The sequence below is a fragment of the Cervus canadensis genome, chromosome 14 (genome assembly GCF_019320065.1).
Source record: "Cervus canadensis isolate Bull #8, Minnesota chromosome 14, ASM1932006v1, whole genome shotgun sequence".
NCBI classification, from domain to species: domain Eukaryota; kingdom Metazoa; phylum Chordata; class Mammalia; order Artiodactyla; family Cervidae; genus Cervus; species Cervus canadensis.
Genome location: NC_057399.1, coordinates 11,599,710 through 11,622,407, shown reverse-complemented (window position 1 = coordinate 11,622,407; position 22,698 = coordinate 11,599,710). Strand labels below are relative to the sequence as shown.

The 22,698-nt window shown below is 35.0% G+C and overlaps 1 protein-coding gene and 1 pseudogene across 6 annotated transcripts in view; both read left to right on the top strand.

The window, feature by feature from the left end:
* DCAF10 (DDB1 and CUL4 associated factor 10) overlaps nt 1–22,698 on the top strand; it is a 56,559-nt gene that overhangs the window by 23,901 nt on the left and 9,960 nt on the right. For 2 of the 5 annotated variants that reach the window (XM_043487376.1, XM_043487375.1), the window contains 3 exons: nt 11,191–11,388; nt 20,894–21,096; nt 22,550–22,663. In XM_043487376.1, the coding sequence (XP_043343311.1) occupies nt 11,191–11,388; nt 20,894–21,096; nt 22,550–22,663 (515 nt within the window). Of the gene's footprint in view, nt 1–7,180; nt 7,218–11,190; nt 11,389–20,893; nt 21,097–22,549; nt 22,664–22,698 lie in introns of those variants that run through there. The other 3 variants (XR_006273028.1, XM_043487377.1, XM_043487378.1) reach the window with 3 other exon arrangements.
* Nucleotides 17,643–18,560, top strand: LOC122453383 (annotated as a pseudogene). Its single transcript, XR_006273029.1, has one exon. The product of XR_006273029.1 is annotated as a chromobox protein homolog 3-like (transcript).

The following is a 22,698-nucleotide window of genomic DNA, read 5'->3' as shown; positions in this document are numbered from 1 at the left end:
ATATCAACAACCTCAGATATGCAGATGATACCACTCTAATGGCAGAAAGTGAAGAGGAACTAAGGAACCTCTTGATGAGAGTGAAAGAGGAGAGTGAAAAAGCTGGCTTAAAACTCAGCATTCAGGGACTTCCCTGGTGGTCCAGTGGCTAAGACTCTGCACTCCCAATGCAGGGAGCCTGGGTTCAATCCCTGGTCAAGAAATTAGATCCCATATGCTGCAACTAAGACCCGGTGCAGCCAAATAAATAAAGCTTTTTAAAAAAAACCAAAAACTCAGCATTCAAAAAGCTATGATCATGGCATCCGGTCCCTTCACTTAATGGCAGATAGATGGGGAAAGAATGGGAACAGTGGCAGATTTTATTTTCTTGGGCTTCAAAATCACTGCAGATGGTAACTGCAGCCATAAAATTAAAAGACACTTGCTCCTTAGAAGGAAAGCTGTGACAAACCTAGACAGTGTATTAAAAAACAGGGACATCACTTTAGGGTTTTACAGGTGGTGAAGTGATAACAAATCTGCCTACCAATGCAGGAGACACAGGTTCGATCCCTGGGTCGGAAAGATCACCTGATGAGGAAATGGCAACCTACTCCAGTGATCTTGCTTGAAAAATTCCGTGGACATGGGAGCCTAGTGGGCTACAGTTCATGGGGTTACCAAGAGTTGGACTTGACTGAGCTCCTGTGCTTTGCTGACAAAGGTCCATATATCAAAGCTATGGTTTTTCCAGGAGTCATGTGTGGATGTGAGGGAGTTGGTACATAAAGAAGACTGAGTGCTGAAGAATTGATACTTTCAAATTGTGGTGCTGGAGAACCTGAGAATCCTTTGGACTGCATGGAGATCAAACCAGTCAATCCTAAAGGAAATCAACCCTGAATATTCATTGGAAGGACTGTTGTTGAAACTGAAGCTCCAATACTTTTAGGAGTTCTTACCATCAGTCATCTTCCTTCCTTCCTTCCTTTCTTACACCTGTAAGACACACAAGTCTTTGTTTTATTCAGCACTGTATAGCACTCCTTGAACTGCAAGGAGATCAAACCAGTCAATCCTGAAGGAAATCCACACTAAATATTCATTGAAAGGACTGATGCTGAAGCTGAAGCTCCAATACTTTGGCCACCTGATGCAAAGAGCCAACTCACTGGAAAAGAACCTGATGCTGGGAAAGATTGAAGGCAAGAGAAGGGGACAACAGAGGATGAGATAGTTGGATGGCATCACCGATTAAATGGACATGAGTTTGTGCAAACTCCAGCAGATTGTGAAGGACGGGGAAGCCTGGCGTGCTGCAGTCTATAGGTCTGTAGGGTCGCAGAGTCGGACATGACTGAATAACTGAACATATACTTTGAGGCAAAAAATGAGAAAACTAAAGTCTAAGTGTTGAATTTTTCATTAAACTTATTCAGTTCAAAATTACTTTTTTCCATGATTATTTTCTGCATTACTGATAATGAAAATATCCTTTTATACAACAATGGTAATTTTTTTCAGTGACCTTATTGACAAAATTTTTAAACTGATCCCTCACTTTATTTTTTATGAATATACTTTTGGAACCTGGTCAGCTCAGAGATTCTTCTGAAAGTATTAACCAATCATGTCACTTTCTTGCTTAAAACCCTTCAGGGTGGACTGGTATGGTCTACAGCAGTATAATCCCACTGGGGTTTTAAATCCATATGTATATTATGTATTTTCTATACTAAATAAAATATCTTAGATTTTTCCCCTAAATTTTTCAAATGTATTAAGATGCTTTTATGATGATAATCAGTTTAAAAAGTTTGACTGACTTTCCATTAGCCCTTGTCATTTTGTACTTTTTAAAATCATGTAATTCCTGTCAAGTATGGAAGTCTTTGAAATACTTTTACTTTTAAAAGCCTCATCAGTAAATTTAAAACTATAAGGGGAAAAATGGATTTGATAATATAATTAAATTTTTCATATAGTAAAAAATATAAATTATATTTAAAGATAGAAACATATGTAAAACATTCAACATACTGTATTTGAAAAGCAAGTATATTATCCTTATTATAAACAGATTTTATAACTCAATAACATAATATTGCAGGAGGGAAATCAGTAAGGAATATGGAATAGCAATTCCCAGAAGAAATATAATCTTCCAATTAATATGAAAAAAAAGTTTAACTTTACTAAAAATAAACACTTCAGCCTAAAACAAGATGATATTTTTTTCATTGCACTTAACAGAATTAAGGTATAACTTGTGTGGGAAGGATTTGGAGAAACAGACACTCTTCTAACTGCTCGTGGAACTAGATATTAGTATGTTCTTTTGAGGACAATTTGGCTATTTATATTCAAAAGCCTTACATTTAAAAAGTCTCTTTTTACTTAGCAATACATTTTTCTGCAAATGTATTTAGAAAAATAACTAGGAATGTGGTTAATGTTTGACTGTTAGGATGTTCATCATAGTGTTTTGAATATTAGTAAATTGGCAGCAATCTAAACATCCAGCAATTTGCAAGTTAGTTTAAAAAAGAGAAAAGATTATGATTCATCCATAGTGAATGCTGTTCAGCCATTAAAAATTATTTTGTCAATAAATAATTACATGCAAAATATTTATGAAATAATATTAAGCATGAGATACATGAATTAAGTGAAATATCAATTTCAGTGGTTATTTTTGGTAGTGGATTTTTTCCATTTAAAAAATACTTTCAGTGGACATATATTTATAATTAAGAAATAGTTATTGGGAATCACTATAGAATGATTCCATGATTTATTCTCTACTTGTCTCTAGTTTTCTACACACAGCACATCTAACTGCTGTTGCCTCAGAGTACACCATCCCTGTACGTACCTTTATACTTTTGCTTACCCCTTGCCCTTAGGGAGTTCCTGCTCATTTTTTTTAAAAAAACACACCAGCATGACACATTTCCTAACTGTCCTCTTTTCTTTGCTTACTCAACATATTTATTTTGTATAGCTATATATTTATAGCTTCTCCACTAGGCAGTGAAGTGCTCATTCATTTAATAAATATTTGTGAATTTGTGAGTAGGACTGTGTGTGTTGGGTACTACAAGATCTAACCATGAGTTACGAACACAGGTTTTGCCTTTCTTCAAGGAGTTTATAGCCTTTTAAAGTTATTCCTTACACTGTAACATTAAGTGTTGTGATAGAAGTGTAGAGTGCTTTGGGAAATTAGATCAGTAAATCTGGCCCAGATGATATAGAGAGATGCCTTCCTAGAAGGGCTAATTGTTGAGTATTAAAAAGGAAGCAAATGTTATCCAGGTCAAGAGGTAGGGAGAGTGTGGTTTCAGGTAGCAGAAACAGCCTGTACAGAAGCCTGGAATTTTTTAAATTGTTGTTTCAGGAAGGCCATTATGGTGCTTGTGGATAGTGATTTCTGATAGAAAATAATTCTATATAATTTTATCTTGGAGGAAGCTTCAGAATTCTTTTCTTTGAAAGAGAAGGTAGTTACATGTAATAGTATATGTTAGAGAAAGCATCCTAATATTGAATTAAGCAGAAATTAAAATGTGATAGGTTATAATTTTTAAATATTTGTAAATATTTAAGATTTCTCACTGAGAAATTAGTGTAAAATAATTAAAATCTGAATTATAGAGTATTTTAATTGTTCTGTTTTTTGTTTTTATTGAAGTATAATTGATTTACAATGTGTTTTCTGGGGTACAGCAAATGATTCAGTTATATATATTCTTTTCATATTCTCTCCATAATGGTTTATTACAACATATTTAACATAATTCCCTGTGCTATACAGTAGGATCTTGTTGTTTATCTGTGTTATAAATAATAGTTTGTATCTGCTAATCTCAAACTCCTAATTTATCCACCCCGTTTTCCCTTTTGTAACCATAAGTTTGTTTTCTTGGGCTGTGAGTCTGTTTCTGTTTTGTGAATAAGTTTATTTGTATATCATCTTTTAGATTCCACATATGAATGATATCATATGCTATCTTCATTTAGTATGATAATCTCTAAGTCCATCCATGTTATTGCAAATGGCATTATTTCATTCTTTTTTTATGGCTGAGTAGTATTCCTTTATATATGTGTATATATATTACATCATCTTTATTCATCTGTCCACGGACATCTGGGTTGCTTCTGTGTCTTAGCTATTGTAATAATGCTGCTGTGAACATTGGGGTACATATATTTTTTTGAATTAGAGTTTTTCTGATATATGCCCAGGAATGGGATTGCTGGATCATACGACAATTCTGTTTTTAGTTTTTTAAGGAACCTCCATACTTTTTTCCATAGTGCTTATACCAGTTTACATTCCCACCAACATTGTAGAAGGGTTCCCTTTTCTTTACACATTCTCCAGCATTAATTATTTGTACACTTTTTAATGATGGCCATTCTGACTGGTGTATGGTGATACCTCATTGTAGTTTTGAATTGCATTTCTCTGTTAATTAGCATTGTTGAACATCTTTTCATGTGCCTATTGGCTATCTAGATGTTTTCTTTGGAGAAATGTCTGTATAGGTCTTCTGCCCATTTTTTGATGGGGTTTTTTGTTAGTAAGTTGTACAAGCTTCTGTAAATTTTGGAAATTAAGCCCTTGGAGGTCACATCATTTGCAAGTACTTTCTCCCAGTCTGTAGGTTGTCTTTTTGTTTGGTTTATGGTTTTTTGCTATGCAAAAGCTTTTAAGTTTGCATAAGTGCCATTTATCTATTTTTTCTTTCATTTCTATTGCCTTGGAAAACTGTTAATTATTTTGTAATCTTGACTGATCCTAATAAAATGTCGCTAAGTGAGATTATTTGGGGAATGCATTTGAAATAATGGGCTTCCCTGGTGGCTCAGATGGTAAAGAATTGGCTTGCAGTGCAGGAGACCTGGGTTTGATCCCTGGGTTGGGAAGATGCCCTGGAGAAGGGAATGGCTACCCACTCCAGTTTAATAGTTTAAAAATGATGGCATATTTTCCCCCTTTTTTGGTGAATGAAAGATTTAAAAAATTCTGTAGTGCTTTACAGTTTTAAGGGCTTCCCTGGTGACTCAGTTGGTAAAGAATCAGCCTGCAATGTGGGAGACCTGGGTTCGGTCCTGGATTGGGAAGATCCCCTGGAGAAGGGAACAGCTACCCACTCCGGTATTCTGGCCTGGAGAATCCCATGGCCTGTATAGTCCATGGGGTCGCAAAGAGTCAGACTTGACTGAGCAACTTTCACTTTTACTTTACAATTTTAAAGTTTCACGTAGATAATTTCATATAATCCCATAATAACCCTCCCCTTTCCCCGTCCTATCCCTCTTCTGCCCCTCCTTGCTTCCCTCTTCCCACTGCTGGTAACCACTAGTTTATTCTCTGTATCTGCTCATCTTCTTCTTTTTTGTCTTATTCACCAATTTGTTGTATTTTTTAGATTCTATTTGTAAATGATATCATATAGTATTCATCTTTCTCTGTCTGACTTATTTCCCTTAGCATAATGCCCTCCAAGTCCATCCATTTTGCTGCAGGCAAAATTTCATTCCTTTTTACGTCTGAGTATTCCATATATATACACCACATCTTCTTTATCCATTCATCTATTGATAGACACATGGGTTGTTTTCATACCACAGCAGTTGTAAATAATGCTGCTGTGCACATTGGAGTGCATATATATTTTTGAATTTTTTTTTTCAGACATATATCCAGGAGTAGAATTGCTGGGTCATATAAATCTAATTTACTTCTTTGAGAAACCTCTGTTTTCCACAGTGCCTGTATCCATACAGTCCCACAAGCAGTGTATAAGGGTTCCTTTTTCTCCACTTATATACCAACATTTGATATTTATTCTTTTTGATGATAGCCATTCTGACAGGTGTGAGATGATATGGTGATTTTTAAATTTATGTTTCCCTGATTATTATTGATATTGAGCATCTTTTCATGTGCCTGTTGGCCATCTGCATTTCAACTTTGGAAAAATGTCTGTTTTCCTCTGCCCATATTTTAACTGGGTTGTTTGTTTTTTTGATGTTGAGTTGTGTAAGCTGTTTATGTATTTTGGATATTAACCCTTTAACAGTCATATCATTTGCAGTAACTTCTCCCATTCAGTAGGTTGTCTTTTCAAACTACTTTGTCAGTAATTTCCTTTCCTGTACAAAAGTCTTTAAGCTTAAAAATTTTTTTTATTAATTTATTAATGTGGTTCACAAATTATACATAGCATAAAATTATTTTGAAATATATATAATCACTAAGGAACAACATCTTCCAACCCTAAGTCCTTTTTTTCATTTAAAAACAAGACTGTAGCTGGTTTACAATGTTGTGTTAGTTTCAGGTGTGCCACAAAGTAGTTTAGGTTTTATATATAATATATATAGTTACGTGTATGTATGTATGTGTATGTGTATATGTATGTGTAGGTCCTTGTTGATTATCTGTTTTATATGTAGTAGTATGTATATGTTAATCCCAAACTCCTACCCCCTTTCCCCTTTGGTAACCATAAGCTTGTTTTCTAAGGCTGTGAGTCTATTTCTGTTTTTTAAATAAGTTCCTTTATATTATTTTTCTAAAATTCCACACATATAAGTGACATTATATGGTATTTGTGTTTTTCTGACTGATTTATTTCACTTAGTATGATAATCTCTAGGGCTTCTCAGGTAGCACAGTGGTAAAGAATCTGCCTGCCAATGCGGGAGATGCAAGAGACACAGGTTCAATCCTTGGGTCAGGAAGATCCCCTGGACTAGGAAATGGCAACCTACTCCAGTATTCTTGCCTAGAAAATTCCACGTATAGGGGAGCTTGGTGGGCTACAATTCATGGGATCCCAAAGAGTCGGATACAACTGAGCATGTGTGCACGATACTATCTAGGACCATTATGTTGCTCCAACTGGTATTATTTCATTCTTTTTTTTTTCTATTTATGTTTCTTAATATTTGTATTATTTCTGTGCGTCTATTTTTTTATACGGAATTCTAGAGTATTTTATTCTTTTTTATATCTGAGTAAGATTCCATTGTATATATGTACCACATCATTTTTTTTTTTAATTTGAAGTATAATTGATTTATACAATGTTGTACTAATTTCTGCTGTATGGGTGACTCAGTTATATACATATATACATTCTTTTTTTATGTTCTTTTCCATTATGTTTTATCCCACCAGATTAGAGATAGTTCCCTGTGCTATACAACGTATACAGGTAGGACCTTGTTGTTTATCCATTCTAAATATATTAGTTTGCATCCACTAACCCCAGTCCATCCTTCTCCTGCCCAGCACCCCCACCCCTTAGCAATCACAAGTCTGTTCTCTGTGTCTGTGAGTCTGTTTCTGTTCTGTAGATAGGTTCATTTGTGCCATATTTTAGATTCCACATGTAAGTGATATCATGTGTTAATAATAATTTCTCTAATAATTAGCAGTGTCCAGCATGTTTTTCAAAAGATTAGCATCTTTTCATGTGCTTTCTGGCCATTGGTATACCTCATTGGTATGCCCCTGCTAATGGCATTATTTCTTTCCCTTTTATGGCTGAGTAGTATTTCATTATATTGGATTGGCCAAATGAACTTTTTGGCCAACCCTGTATATATATATGTTCTTTATCCATTCATCAGTCACTGGACATTGAGGTTGCTTCCATGTCTTAGCTGTTGTAAATAGTGCTACAATGAACATTGGGGTGCAAGTTCCAAATATTTTCAAAGTATGGTTTTTTCCTGGATATATACCCAGGAGTGGGCCTGTTGGATCATATAGCAGTTGTGTTTTTAGACTTTTAAGGAACCTCCATACTACCCCATAGTGACTGTACCAGTTTACATTCACAGCAACAGTGTAGGAGGGTTCCCTTTTTCCCACACCCACTCTAGCGTTTATTGTTTGTACAATTTTTGTTGATGGCCATTCTAATTGGTACCTCATTGTAGCTTTGATTTGCATTTCTCTAATAATTAGCAGTGTCCAGCATGTTTTTCAAAAGATTAGCATCTTTTCATGTGCTTTCTGGCCATTGGTATGCCTGCCCTCTTTGGAGAAATGTCTAGATTTTCTGCTCATTTTTTTGATTGGGTTGTTGTTTTGATTTTGAGCTTTGTGAGCTGTTCGTATATTTTGGGGATTAATCCCTTGTTGGTCAAATCATTGGCAAATATTTTCTCTCATGTCTTTTCATTTGGTTTATGGTCTCCTTTGCTGTGCAAAAACTTTTAAGTTTAATTAGATTCTATTTATTTTTGTTTCCTTTGCTTTAGGAGACAGATCCAAAAAAAAAATAATACTGTGTTTTACTTCAAACACTGTTCTGCCTTATGTTTTCCTTTAGGAGCTTTATAGTATCTGGTCTTACATTTAGGTCATTAATCCATTTTGAATTTATTTTTGTATATGGTGTTAGAGAATGTTCAAATTTCATTCTCTTAGATGTCTAGTTTCCAGCACTACTTACTGAAGAAACTGTCTTTTCTCCATTGTATACTCTTGCTCCTTCTCATAGATTAACTGACCATAGGTGTGTGGGTTTATTTCTGGGCTGTCCCTCCTGCTCCATTGATCTGTGTGTGTGATTTGTACCAGTACTATAGTGCTTTGACTGTTGTAGCTTGGTAGTGTAGTCTGAGGGCTTCCCTGGTGGCTGAGATGGTAAAGAATCTGCCTGCAGTGCTGGCGACCTAAGTTCGATCCCTGGGTTGGGAAGATCCCCTGGAGGAGGGCATGGCAGCCCACCAGTATTCTTGCATTGAGAATCCCCATGGACAGAGGAGCCTGGAGGGCTACAGTCCATGAGGTCACAAAGCGTCGGACACAAGGAGTGACTAAGCACAGCAAAGAATAGTCCGAAGTCAAGAGAGCATGATTCTCACACCTCTGTTCTTTCTCAAGACTGCTTTGGCTATTTGGGGTCTTTGTGTTTCCATACAAATTTTAAAATTATTTGTTCTAGTTCTGTGAAAAATGCCACTGACATCTTGATAGGGATTGCACTGAATCTGTAGACTGTCCTGGGCAGTATGGTCATTTTAACAATAATAGTAGGTCTTCTATCCCAAGGACACATATCTTTCTGTGTCGTCTTCTCATCTTCAGTTTCTTGCATCAGTGTATTATAGTTTCTAAGTATAGGTCTTTTATCTCCTTAGGTAGGTTTATTCCTAGGTATTTTATGCTCTTTATTTTACATGATGGTAAATGGATTGTTTCCTTAATTTCTGTTTCTGACAGTTCATTGTTAGCATAGAGAACTGCAACAGATTTCTGTATATTTTGTATCCTGCAACTTTACCAAATTTGTTGATGTGCTCTAATAGTTTTCTGTGATATCTTTAGGATTTTCTGTTATGTAGTATCATGTCATCTGCAAGCAGTGAGTTTTACTTTTTCTTTTCCTATTTGGAGTCCTTTTATTTCTTTTTCATCTCTAATTGCTGTCAGAATGGACATCCTTGTTTTGTTTCTGATCTTAACACCTTATTGACTGGGGGATTTTGCAGAAACTAATGCCTGTGACTGGTAATTTGGTATGTAAATGAATATTGAAATGTCTCTGGTAAACAATTTTTGGGTAACAAAAGACATATTGATATGTCTCTGATCAGTAATGTGGTAAAAGGAAATGCCCTCAGCTTTTCACCATTGCATATGATGTTAGTTGTGGCTTTGTCATATATCACCTTATATTAAGCCAGATTCCCTCTATACCTTCTTTCTGGAGAGTTTTTAATCATACATGGATGCTGAACTTTATCAAAAGCTTTGTTTGCATATGTTGAGATGATCGTACGGTGTTTATTCTTCAGTTTCTTAAGATGGTTTATCACACTCATTCATTTGTGGATATTGAAAAATCTTTGCATCCCTGGGATAAAATCTGACTTGATTATGTTGTATGATCCTTTTCATATTGTTGTATTTAGTTTGCTAATATTTTGTTGAGGATTTTTGCATCTGTGTTTATCAGTGATACTGGCCTGTAATTACTATGTGCATGTGTGATATCTTTGACTGGTTTTGGTACCAGGGTACCAACTCATAGAATGAGTTTGAGAGTGTTCCTTCCTCTGCAGTTTTTAGAATAGTTTGAGAATGATAGATTTTAACTTTTCCCTAAATGTTTGGTAGAATTCACCTGTGAAGCCATTTGGTCCCAGACTTTGGTTTATGGGGAGTTTTTATTTTTATTTAAAAATTTTAAAATTATTTATTTATGTGCTTGGCTGGGCCATGTGGCTTTCAGGATCTCGGTTCCCCATCCGGGGATGGAACCTGGCCCTCAGCAGTGAAAGCAGAGTTCTAACTACTGGGTCATTAGGGAATTCCCTGTGAGGACTTTTAAAATTATGATTGAATTTCATTACTGATAATTGATCTGTTCATATTTTCTATTTCTTCCTGGTTCAATCTTGGCTCAAGACTGTACCTTTTTAAGAATTTTTTCCATTTCTTCTTCGTTGTCCTAGAAGTGAGATTATTTGGGGAATGCCTTTGAATTAATTGGGCTTTCCTGGTGGCTCAGTTGGTAAAGAATCTTCCTGCAGTGCAGGAGACCCAGGTTCGATCCCTGGGTCAGGAAGATCCCCTCGAGAAGGGACTGACAACCCACTCCAGTATTCTTGCCTGGAGAATTTCATGGACAGAGGACCCTGTGGGCTACAGTCCATGGGGTCACAAAGAGTAGGACACAACTGAGTGACTAAACACTTTCACTTTTGATTAAAATTTTTTATATGTAAATATATTTTAAAGAGAAATGTACACTAAATAGAAAGTGATGTTATTTGTAGTAAAGTAAATATCTGTCATAATTTTGAACACTTTATGCTTAACATGTTTCACCTGCAATTAAGTATTCAAAATCTCCTTTGTCTCCTATTGTCTACCATTTGTGTTTTCTATACAGATTCTAAAATTCATTTTCTCTAGCACTGTTCTCTAAACACCCACCTCTATTCCTGGTTTTCAATAAAATAACACAAGTAGATAAAATTACAACATGGTCCTCATTAACTCCTAGTATCCTCTGGTTATGTGAAATATACTTACTACTATTATATATTAGAATCACTGGGTTTGTACAGTGAGTTTGTAGTCCTTTGGTTTGTTTTCTTGATTAGGTAACGTAGCAGTTTTCTTTAATAAGAGATTAAATAAACCAGTTTTTCTTTTCTGCTTTGTAGATTTCTTGATAACCGGCTGTTTGCTACCTGTTCTGATGACACTACAATAGCCCTGTGGGATCTGAGAAAACTGAACACGAAAGTATGCACTTTACATGGTCACACTAGCTGGGTGAAGAACATCGAATATGATACTAATACAAGACTCTTAGTAACGTCAGGATTTGATGGAAATGTCATTATTTGGGACACCAACAGGTTTGTGAATAGGAGACTATGTTAGGATTATGAACAACAAAAAGATGTTTTTAAAATGGTAAAAAAAAAAAACAACTCAGTGTTCTGTCTTAGCTCTCATGTTTCTTTAGAAGAGAGAAACTGGCTTTGGGGAAAACAATCAGAAAGTGATTCTATCTTTAGTTCTTTGCAGTTAGTCATATATCATGACTAAAAAATTTGGAGAAAATTATGTAGAAAAGAGACCAAGTACCAAATACTTAACCAAGACCAAGTTAATGATGAAAACTGGTTTATAAGATGAGTTTCCTGAATTTAAGGAAAAATATTTTGTTATTTCCTTCTTGGAACTGAAATGTTTTCCTTTGATCCTTCAATTCTAAATCTATTTTGTAAATTTTGAAGTTTGTTTTCACGCATTAAAAGAGTAGTTTCTCAGAGTAGTACTGATGTTAGGGGAATGTTTAGAAATAATGCGTGGTGCAGTTTTAGTTGTCACTACAGGAGAAGAGAAGAGGATTCCTACTCACATTTAGTCAGCAGAGATCAGAGTTTGCAAACACCCTGCAGTGCATGGGGTCGTTTGCACAGTGGACCCGTCATCCCATCTAAGTTGTCACTAATGGCTGTGTTGTGAAACACTTCGATAGAGTATCTCCTGATAGAGAAATGAAAGAGCTGAAGTTTGGGAAAGAATTATAACATTTCTGAGATATTATTTTTAGAGCTCATATGTAAAACTAGGGGAATATTCTTAAACATTTCTAGTTATGCATAGTGTTTGAGCCAAGCATAGAGCTACTGATTATTTTTAAGACAAGCATATCAAAAAAAAAAAAAAAAGACAAGCATATCTGTTTAAACTTAGAACTAATTATTTTTTAATTTAGAAGATTTTAATGTTATTAATAATGTTGACTTAGTTGGCAGATGTAGAATTCTGCTGCCAAATAATAGTGAATACATCCTCTGAGGCAGAGTTTGAACATGTACAAAAATTGAGTGTGTTCTGGACTACAAAGTAATAAGTCTTAACCAGTATCAAAGAGTTGTTATCACACAGATCTTTTCTTTGACCTCAGTACAGTTTAATTAACTACAGGTAAATTAAAATTCCCGGGTTTGGAGACCTATAAACTTACATCCTAAATAATTGATGGGTCAAAGAAAAAAGTCATAATGAAGTCAAAAGATAGACTAAAAATTAATGAACTAAACATCTTACTCAAAAAACTTGAAAAAGATAAAAAAGTAAATCTGATGAAAGTAGATATATAGAAATGATTAAGATAAAAGGAGAAATTAATGAAATAGAGAATGAAAGTACAATAAAGATTTTTTAAAAGCTTGTTCTTCTCTGGGTAAGATACATTAAGGAAAAAAGAGAGATGACACAATCTTAACAATGAGAGACAATAAAAAATACAATATAGAATAAAATAATAAGGTCACTTTTCTGCCAATATACTTGAAAACTTTGATGAAACTGACAGATTACCCAAAAAAATACACCTTTGCAGAAGTGATCAAGGAAGAAATAGAAAACCTTAAATAGACATTACCAGGACAGATATTTAACCATTATGCACTGGTTCAGCTGAAAAGGTTGTTAAAAGATTGAATTTCTTCCAAACTAATAGATAGTTACTGTCATGAATCATCCTCAGGTGTCATATCCTAGCACCTTCTGGGTACCCTCGAACCTCTCTGGAGATACCTCCCTCAAGATCTCTCTTTATGATCTAGTAGCCAAAGTCCCTCTTACATAGTAGGCTAACTGCAGGATCCAGTTCCAGCACTGAAACTCTGGAACTTAGGATCCAATTCCAGCATCAACTCTGGCTAGTTTTCATGCAGGGCTGGTTATTTAAATATTCTGAACATCACCTCTGCTTTAACCATTAGAGAAATGAAAAAAAAAAAGTCAATTAAAACATATTTACTAATAAAACAGCAGCATGTCAGTTTTACAGGTGACTACTGCCAAATACTACAAGAAACAGAACATTCCAATTTTATTAAGCTGTCCAGATTGCAGAAAAATGGAATTCTCCTTACCTTAGGTATGAAGCTGGTGTGACCTTGATACCTAAATTAAAAATGAAAGTTCAGTCTGTAATATGAATGTAGATTTGAATATTCTAAAAAAAAAAGATCCTGTAAGAAATTAATCAAAATAATCATGACCACTTTGGGTTTATTCTGGAAATGAAAAGACAACTTATCAGTAGAAATTCTGTTAGTATAATTTATCACATTAACAGATTAAATAGATAAATCTTTATGACTGTATCAACTGAAGAATAAAATTCAACAATCATTCATAATTAAAACAAAAGGTACATCATTACAGAAATTAAAAGGATTAAAAAGGAATATGTGCTTAGTTGCTCAGTTGTATCCTACTCTTTGCAACTCCTTGGATTGTAGCCCACCAGGCTCCTCTGTCCGTGGGATTTTCCCAGCAAGAAGACCAGGGTGCGTTGCCATTTCCTCCTCCAGGGCATCTTCCCAACCCAGGGATTGAACCCCTGACTCCTCTGTCTCCTGCATTGTAGGCGGATTCTTCACCCGCTCAGCCATCAGGGAAGCCCCACAAAGGAACACAATGAACAACTTTATGGCAACAAATCAGACAACTTAGATAAACAAGTACCTGCAGAATCACAAATTATTTAAACTAACTCAAGAGCAAACAGAAAATCTCTAGACCTACTGACCTATATAGCAAGTAAAGAAATTGTATTGGCAATTTAAAAATCTTCCCACAATGAAAAGCCCAGACTCATAAGTCTTCACTTATGAAGTTTGGTGAATTTTACCTGACATTTACAGAATAAATAATATCAATCTTTCACAAAGTATTACAGAAAATAGAGAGGAAGGGAGAGCACTTACCAATTCATTTTATGAGGCTAGTATTACTCTGATACCAACCCAGACAAACATCATAAGAATAGAAAACTACAGACCAATATCCTTCTCCTGATAGTTTGATAAAAATTCTCAACAAAATATCAGCAAATCTAACCTAGCAACATATATAAGGGATTATATGTCACAACCAGTGGAATTTATTCCAGGAATATAGATAGGGTTGGTTAAACATCTAAAAATCAATTAGTGTAATATATTAATAAAGGTCAAAGCCCATATATATGATCGTCCAAGGCAGGAAAAACACCTGACAAAATCCAGTTCCCACTGTGATGAGACTCTCAGGGACCTTTTCAGCTTGATAAAGGACAGCTGTAAAAAGCCTACAGCTCAAATCATACTCGGTGCTGAAAGACTAAAACACCCCCACTAAGACTGGGAACAAGGCAAGGGTGCCTCCTCTTACCACTTTTATACATCTTACTGGACATGCACTGAAAGTAATTCAGACAAGAAAAATAACAGGCATTTAGATTGGAAAGAAAGAAGTAAAATTATCTATATAAGATATGGTCTTATATATTAAAAATTTTGAATTCACAAAACTACTAGAACTAATAAATTCAGCAAGGTCATAAGATATATAAGATTCATATATAAAACTGTATTTCTGTTCATGAGCAATGAATAGTCCAAAAAAGAATGAAAAGAAAAATTCCACTCATAATAGCATCAAAAAGAATAAAATATAAGTGAATGGAGAGACCATTCCATGCTCATGGATCTCAATATCATTAAGATGGCAATTCTCTCAAATTAATATATAGATTGAGTGCAATCCCTATCAACTCTAGCTGCCTTTTTTTTTGGACAAATTGTCAAACCAATTTTAAAATTTGTATGGAAATACAAATAACCCAGAATAACCAAAACAATCTTCAAAAGGAAGAATGAATTTGGAAAATTCACACTTCCTGATTTCAGAAATTTCTACAGAGCCATAGTAATCAAGGCAAGATGGTACTGGCATAGGATAGATATCTAACATAAATTAAGGGAACAAAATTGAGAGTCCAGAAATCAACCCTTACATTTATGATCAGCTGATTTTCAACAAAGGTGCTAAGGTAATTCAGTGGTACAGGAAAGGATAGTCTGTTCATATGAGCAACCAGATACCCACATGCAGAGAGATGAATTTAGACCATTATCTCGCATCACAGAAAGGAATTCAAAATGGATTTCAACCTGAACATAAGAGCTGAAACTATATAACTCTTAGAAGAAAACATGTGAGTAAATTTTCATATAACACCAAACTGATTTTAAAAATTGATAAAATGGACTTCATTAAAGTTAAAAAGCTTTGTATATCAAATGACACTAAGTATTTCTGTAGAAATACTACAGAATGGGATAGCATATTTGTAGATCACATTTACTTAAAGGATTTGTGTCCAGAATGTATAAAGAACACACTTCCAGCTCACTTATATGTATACAAATAACCCACTTTAAAAATAGGCGAGATATTTACATAGACATTTCACCAAGGGCAATATACAAATGATTAATAAGCACCTGGATAGATGTATGACATCATTAGTCTTAAAAGAAATGCAAATTAAAACTGAAATAAGATACCACTTCATATTCAATAAGATAGCTCTAACCAAAAAGACAGCAACAGAAACTGGCAAGAGTATGAAGAAACCGGAATCTCACATATTGCTTGTAGGAAAATAAATGATACAGCCATCTTAGAAAACAGTTTGGCAGCTTCTTAAAATGTTAAACATAAGAGTTGCCATGTGATCCAGCAATTCCACTTCTAGGTATCTACCCAAGAGAAATGAATACATATGTCTGCACAAAGAATGCTTATAATAGTATTATTCATAATAGCAGAAGAAAATAGAACCAGTTCAAATACCTATCTACTGGTAAAAGGATGAACAACATGTGATGATATTTTTATACAGTAGAATACTACGTGATAATGAACAGACTGTTAGGTGCTACAGTGTCGAAGAAGCTCAGAAAAGTTAATTGAAAAAGCTAAACCAGGCAATTTATGATTCTATTTATATGCATTGTCAACAACAGATCTACAGAGACAGGAAGTAGTACTGGCTGCCTGTGGCTGGGAGTCGGAAAGGGAGCAACTACTAATGGGGAAGAGGGATTTTTAAAGTGATGAAAATGTTCTAAAATTAGGTTATATTGATGACTGCACAACTCGGTAAATTTACTAAAAAAATCATTTAATTGTACACTTAAAATGAATGAGTTTTATGGTATGTAAATTATACCATGATAAAACTGTTAAAAACAATCTGTTAATTAGCTAGACATAGAAGGAAACCCATTAAAAGTATGCACTAAAACCCTATGGCACATTTTTAAATGGTGAAATTTTAGAAGTTCTCTCTAAGATCAGGAAGAAGAATATGCCTGCTCTTGCTGTCACTGTTCACTGTTGTTTCAGTGTGGAGGGAAGCAGGGTCCTAGTTGGTGCAGTGAAGTAAGGAAGGATTGGAATATATAAGGACTGGAGAAGAAAAAAGGAAACAGCACTCACAGATGATATGATTGTCTATATCAGGGGCTGGCAAACTTTCTATAAACAACTGTGTAATAAATATTTTAGACTTTGTGTGTTCTACTGGGGCTTCCCAGGTGGCGCTAGTGGTAAAGAACCTGCCTGCCAATGCAGGAGACTTAAGAGATGCAGGTTCGACCCCTGGGTTGGGAAGATCCTCTGGAGGAGGAAATGGCAACCCACTCCAGTATTCTTGCCTGGAGAATCCCATGGACAGAGCAGCCTGGTGGGCTACAGTCCATGAGGTCACAGCAAGTCAGACAAGCGAAGTGACTTAGCATGCACACACATTCTGTTGTCTCTGAGCAGTCATAGATAATACATGAATGAGTATGGCTGTGTTCCAACAAACTTTCTATGTAGAAACAGGCAATGAGAACTTCCCTAGTGGAACAGTGGCTAGGAATCTGCCTGCCGTTGTAGGGGACACAAGTTCAACCCCTGGTCCAGGAAGATTCCACATGCCACAGAGCAGCTAAACCTGTGCACCACAACTACTGAAGCCCATGCGCCTGCCGCCTGTGCTCTGCAACCAGAAAAGCCACCACAGTGAGAAGCCCTGCTCGCTGCAACTAGAGAAAGCCCATGTGCAGCACTGAAGACCCGGCAACCAAAAATAATAAATTAATTTTTAAAAAAAACAGGCAGTAATCCAGATTTTGCCCATAGGCCACAGTTTTTAGACACATGGACTAGATAGAAAACCCTAGAAATTCTACTGACAAATTATTAGAGTTAATACAACTGTTTATATAAGATCAAAATATAAAAATAACACTACTAGGAGACGCCGCAGACCCGGGACCCGGAGCAGCTCAGAGGCGGTGAATAATAGCTCTTCAAGTCTGCAATAAATAATGGCCTCCAATAAAACTACATTGCAAAAAATGGGAAAGAAACAAAATGGAAAGAGTAAAAAAGTTGAAGAGGCAGAACCTGAAGAATTTGTAGTAGAAAAAGTACTGGACCGCCGTGTAGTGAATGGGAAGGTGGAGTATTTCCTGAAGTGGAAGGGATTTACAGATGCAGACAATACTTGGGAACCTGAAGAAAATTTAGATTGTCCAGAGTTAATTGAAGCATTTCTTAATTCTCAAAAAGCTGCTAAAGAAAAAGATGGAACAAAAAGAAAATCTTTGTCTGACAGTGAATCTGATGATAGCAAATGAAAGAAGAAAAGAGATGCTGCTGATAAACCGAGAGGTTTTGCCAGAGGTCTTGATCCAGAACGAATAATTGGTGCCACAGACAGCAGTGGAGAATTAATGTTCCTCATGAAATGGAAAGATTCCGATGAGGCAGACTTGGTACTGGCAAAAGAGGCAAATATGAAGTGTCCTCAAATTGTAATTGCTTTTTATGAAGAGAGACTAACTTGGCATTCTTGTCCAGAAGATGAAGCTCAATAATTGTTTGCATTGCCTTTTATATGTATTTATATATATATATAAAATGTGGGTCTTGGTTTTTTGATTTATTAGTGTGAAGAAATAACTACATTCTCTAATGAAAATCAGGTTTGATATGTTTGTTTTGAAGTAATATTGGGGAAGTTACATTGGGTTTTTTGTTTTTTTTTTTCCATCTGTAGCACTGGTTACTTTGAACAAATAAAAGCTTTCTGTAGTTGCTTCCTTCAGTAGGAAAGAATTTGATACCATGGTATATTATTTCCTCAGCATTAGAGAACAGTTTTTCTAAATGTTCGAGGAAATCTCCATAGTCATTACTCAATCAGAATTTAGCATTTAACTCATATATGCCTGAGGACCATTCTAAGTTTTTTGTATGTGTATACATAAAAGACACATGTAAATGGTTTGGAGTTAAAAAAAAATAATAACACTACTAAGTAATTTAAAATTTTTAACTACATAAATTTTAATAATTAAAAAATTTAGCTGGGGACTTCCCTGATGGTCCAATGGTTAAGACTCCATGCTTTCAATGTAAGGGTCATAGTAGGTTCAATCCCTGGTCTGGGACCTAAGACCCTGTATGCCATGTAATGTGGCCAAATTAAATAAATAAAATACTCTTAAAAATTTTAGTTGGTACAGAGGAATAAATTACAGTAGAAGATTTGTATATAACCATTATGGAGAAAACTAAAATTTTATTTACATTATTATAAAACCTAAATAGAGCCTGTGAATGAGAAGATTCCTCTAAAATACAAACAAACTTTAAATGAAGGGTATAAACTCGTAAGATGGGGAAACAGGAAAGAAAACAATGACAATAAAATTTTAAAATCTGTAAAGCAGGAGGATGAGTGACAACCATCTTAGCAACTTACTTAAACTTAATAAGTACAACAAAGCCGAATCCTAAACTAGCAGTGGAAAATGTTAAGAACTTAAGACAGTTTATACAAAATCCTCAAAAATCACAAGAACTGGCAACTCTGAGTACTCTGTAGTAGAAAGGGTAGCTAAAATAAGGATTTAAATGAAAGATATTTAAGAACTTATATCTCTTCCCTTAATCCATACTGCTGGATGATTTACCTCCTTGTATTTCAGCATAAATCTTAAATCTTATTCTCTAAAGACGGTAAAATAGAAATCCCTCTATATTAAAGGATGCCAGACACAGTTGAAGGCTTTGAGTACCTGACCAAAATCAGGGGGACTGAATAACCATATGCACACTGAATATTGAATTCAGAGATCCTGAGAGTTCTTTCAGCTCTGAACTAAAGATACTGACATTAGAAGTTCCTCAAAAAATGGCGTCTCCCTATTTAGTGAAGCTCAAGCCTGCCCTTGCACTCAGAGTTCCCAGTCACCTTTTTAGTTCCCCACTCTTAACTACGAGCAGACAGTCAAAAGATAATCAAGCATTTGGCAAAAGTGTCTAATATAAAGACCTAAACAAATGGGGAGATATTTTGGAAAATAGAGACTAAATTTTAGAAAAACTATACTCTCAGATAAGAAAAGACATTTGCATGCTTGAAGCGCTGCAGGCTGACTGAAGGATGCAACAAGGGGAGAGAAACAGGAGACTTTTTTAAAGTATTGGTATTGTTCTACTTCTTAACATGGGGGGTGAGTCACAGATGTTCACTTTTCTTTAAACTCTACAAGTGCTTTATCTATGTACTTTTCTGTAAGGATGATACATTTCACAGTTTTAAAAATAATTAACAAGGAAATAAAATGGGGAATAAAAAATATTAGGCAAGGAATAAAAATCTATCCAAAAGATCATGCAGGTTTGAAATAAAGCCAAATAGAACTTAAAGAAGTAAAAAAAAAAAAAAGTACTGTTGAAATTTATAAAAACAAGTGGCAGAAACAGTTTATACAACAGATTAAGAGAGATACTGAAAAATTACCCAGAAGGCAATATATGGAGGTGAGGAGATAGAAAACATGAAAGAGCAGTTATGAGACAAGAGTCTTATGGGAGTATTTCAAGTATCTATTTAAAACTCCAAAAGAAGTGAGAAATAGGTGAGAGGCAACTTTGGAATAATGACGTACAGTCTTCCAGAATATACAAACAATTTGAATCTTAAGATTTAGAAAGTCAAACAAATCTCAGTGAAGATCAATAATAAGAAATCAACATTTACAAACATCAGAGTGAAACTGCAATACTCCAAAGACAAGGGAAGATTAGTCAAGGAAAAAAAAGTATCCAAAGTAACAATTCACGTGATAACAAACTTTAAAATAACAACAGTGGAAGCCAGAACTCAATGAAATATTATCCTATTTAGAAAGAAATAATTATCAACCCTTATAGATAAGCTCAGCTAAACCTTTAATCAAAAACAGTGAAATAAAGACTTTCAGAGCAATAAAAAGTGAGAGTTTTCCTCAACAAAGTTTTACTTAATATACTTCAGAAAGAAAGAATAATCTTTTTTTAAAAAATTAAAGAGATGGAAAAAGGAATGGTGAGCAAAAATTTTTCATCTGTATAAGTCTGAGTGTACATTGAGTGTAAATTCTAGCTGGAAGGGCAAAAATATAACTATCACTGAATGTTTGTGTTTATCATAACTAGGTTTTCTTGGTTTGATTTCTTCTGAAGGTGTACAGAAGATGGATGTCCACATAAGAAATTCTTTCACACACGTTTTCTCATGCGGATGAGATTAACACCAGATTGTTCCAAAATGTTGATCTCAACGTCCTCTGGATATCTCTTGATTTTGCATGATCTTGACTTAACCAAGTCTTTAGAAGTAGGCAGCTATCCCATTTTGAGGGCAAGAAGAACAACATCAAGTTCAGGTAAGCTTTCCTTTTTTGATTAAAAGAAAGAGTTTTCTAAATCTCAGACTTGGGGAGGGTATGCATTTCTATTTTGAGAATGATAACAGGAAGAAGGGAAGAAAATTAAAAGACATTCTTTGGAAAGCTCAGTGAGAGCTTTTTTCCCAAAGAAGTATACTGATCTATATGTATCTTTGATGTAGTATTAGTTTGTGCCTCACAAATGATCTAGGAATAATAACTTCAAACTCTAAAAAAAAATTTTTAGCCTTCTGCTAGCCAGAAAATATTCATCAGTGTTTGTAAATCATCATTATCTCAAATATTAGTGATAGCCCAAAGTACTGTCAATCTTTTTACGTCTTTCTGATGAATTGCCATTTAAAATCAGCTTCAAATGGTTGGAATCTTTCTCTCTGCATGTGGCCACTTTTGAAGATCTTTGGGAATGTATAGGCCTCTTTGTATTGCAGTTGCCTAATTTCATTGCTGAAAGTAGAAATTTAAGTTTTACCGGCTTATTTGCAAGCAAGAGATTTCATTAACATGTAAGTACAGTCCTTTTAATATCAGAATTTGTTAGGTTAAACATTAATAATCAACTTAAGCTTAGTGAGAAGTAGTGATTTAGGATATCTAGTTGGCATGTTTTGCTTAAAAACCAAGAAGGTTTTCTGTCTTTTAAAGGTAATTCTGATACTTAATACCATCAAAAGAAATTAGATTAATAAGAAGTCCCCACAGATGTGTGGGGCTATAAGAAAAGTGTGACATAGAGACTGCTGTTTGAAGTAGTACATCAGACTCCCCTATCTGATATTTATTTTATTTTCTCAGATTTCAATGTTACGTTTGTATTGCATTTCAAAGATAGTATTCACATAATTTCAGTAAGCATGATAGAAGTTGTTGGTATGCTTTAAGGAAGATCTGTTCGTGTTTTCAGTAATGGGCCTGTTGTTTGGATGCTATTCTAACATAAAACAACAGATTGAGCAGCTCAGTTTTCATTCATGCTGAATTTTCTGATTCCATTTCACTACAGAAATAATGGGGAACCTAAGATGTTGGAGAAGGAAGTGGCAACCCACTCCAGTATTCTTGCCTGGAAAATCCCATGGATGGAGGAGCCTGGTAGGCTACAGTCCATGGGGTCGCAAAGAGTCGGACACGACTGAGCGACTTCACTTTTACTTTTCAAGATGTTCCTGTGTTTATTTGGTTTTTCATTTTTATTTCACTTAAGGAAGTCATTGGTGTAAAGAGTTTTAGAAAGGGACTAAGCCTTGGAATGGACAGGACATCCCAAAGAAATATCTTGTCCACCTCAATCTTAGTTATTTATGGACCACTTTTAGGTGGGTATGTACTTGGCATGCTTCAGATGAACTTTAAAAATATGACTCAAGTAGATAATTAAAAAGTTGAGACACTGCCAGCATTCACTGTTAGAATGTTTTGTATTTTCAAGATCTTACTACTTTGTCAAGTTCATCTGGTCCTAGAGTTTCTGGTTCACCTTGTCATCACAGTGATTCTAATTCATCTTCTGAGAAACACATGTCACGCACCTCACAAAGAGAAGGTAGGTTAAAAGTTGGATTTCATAATCATGTGTAT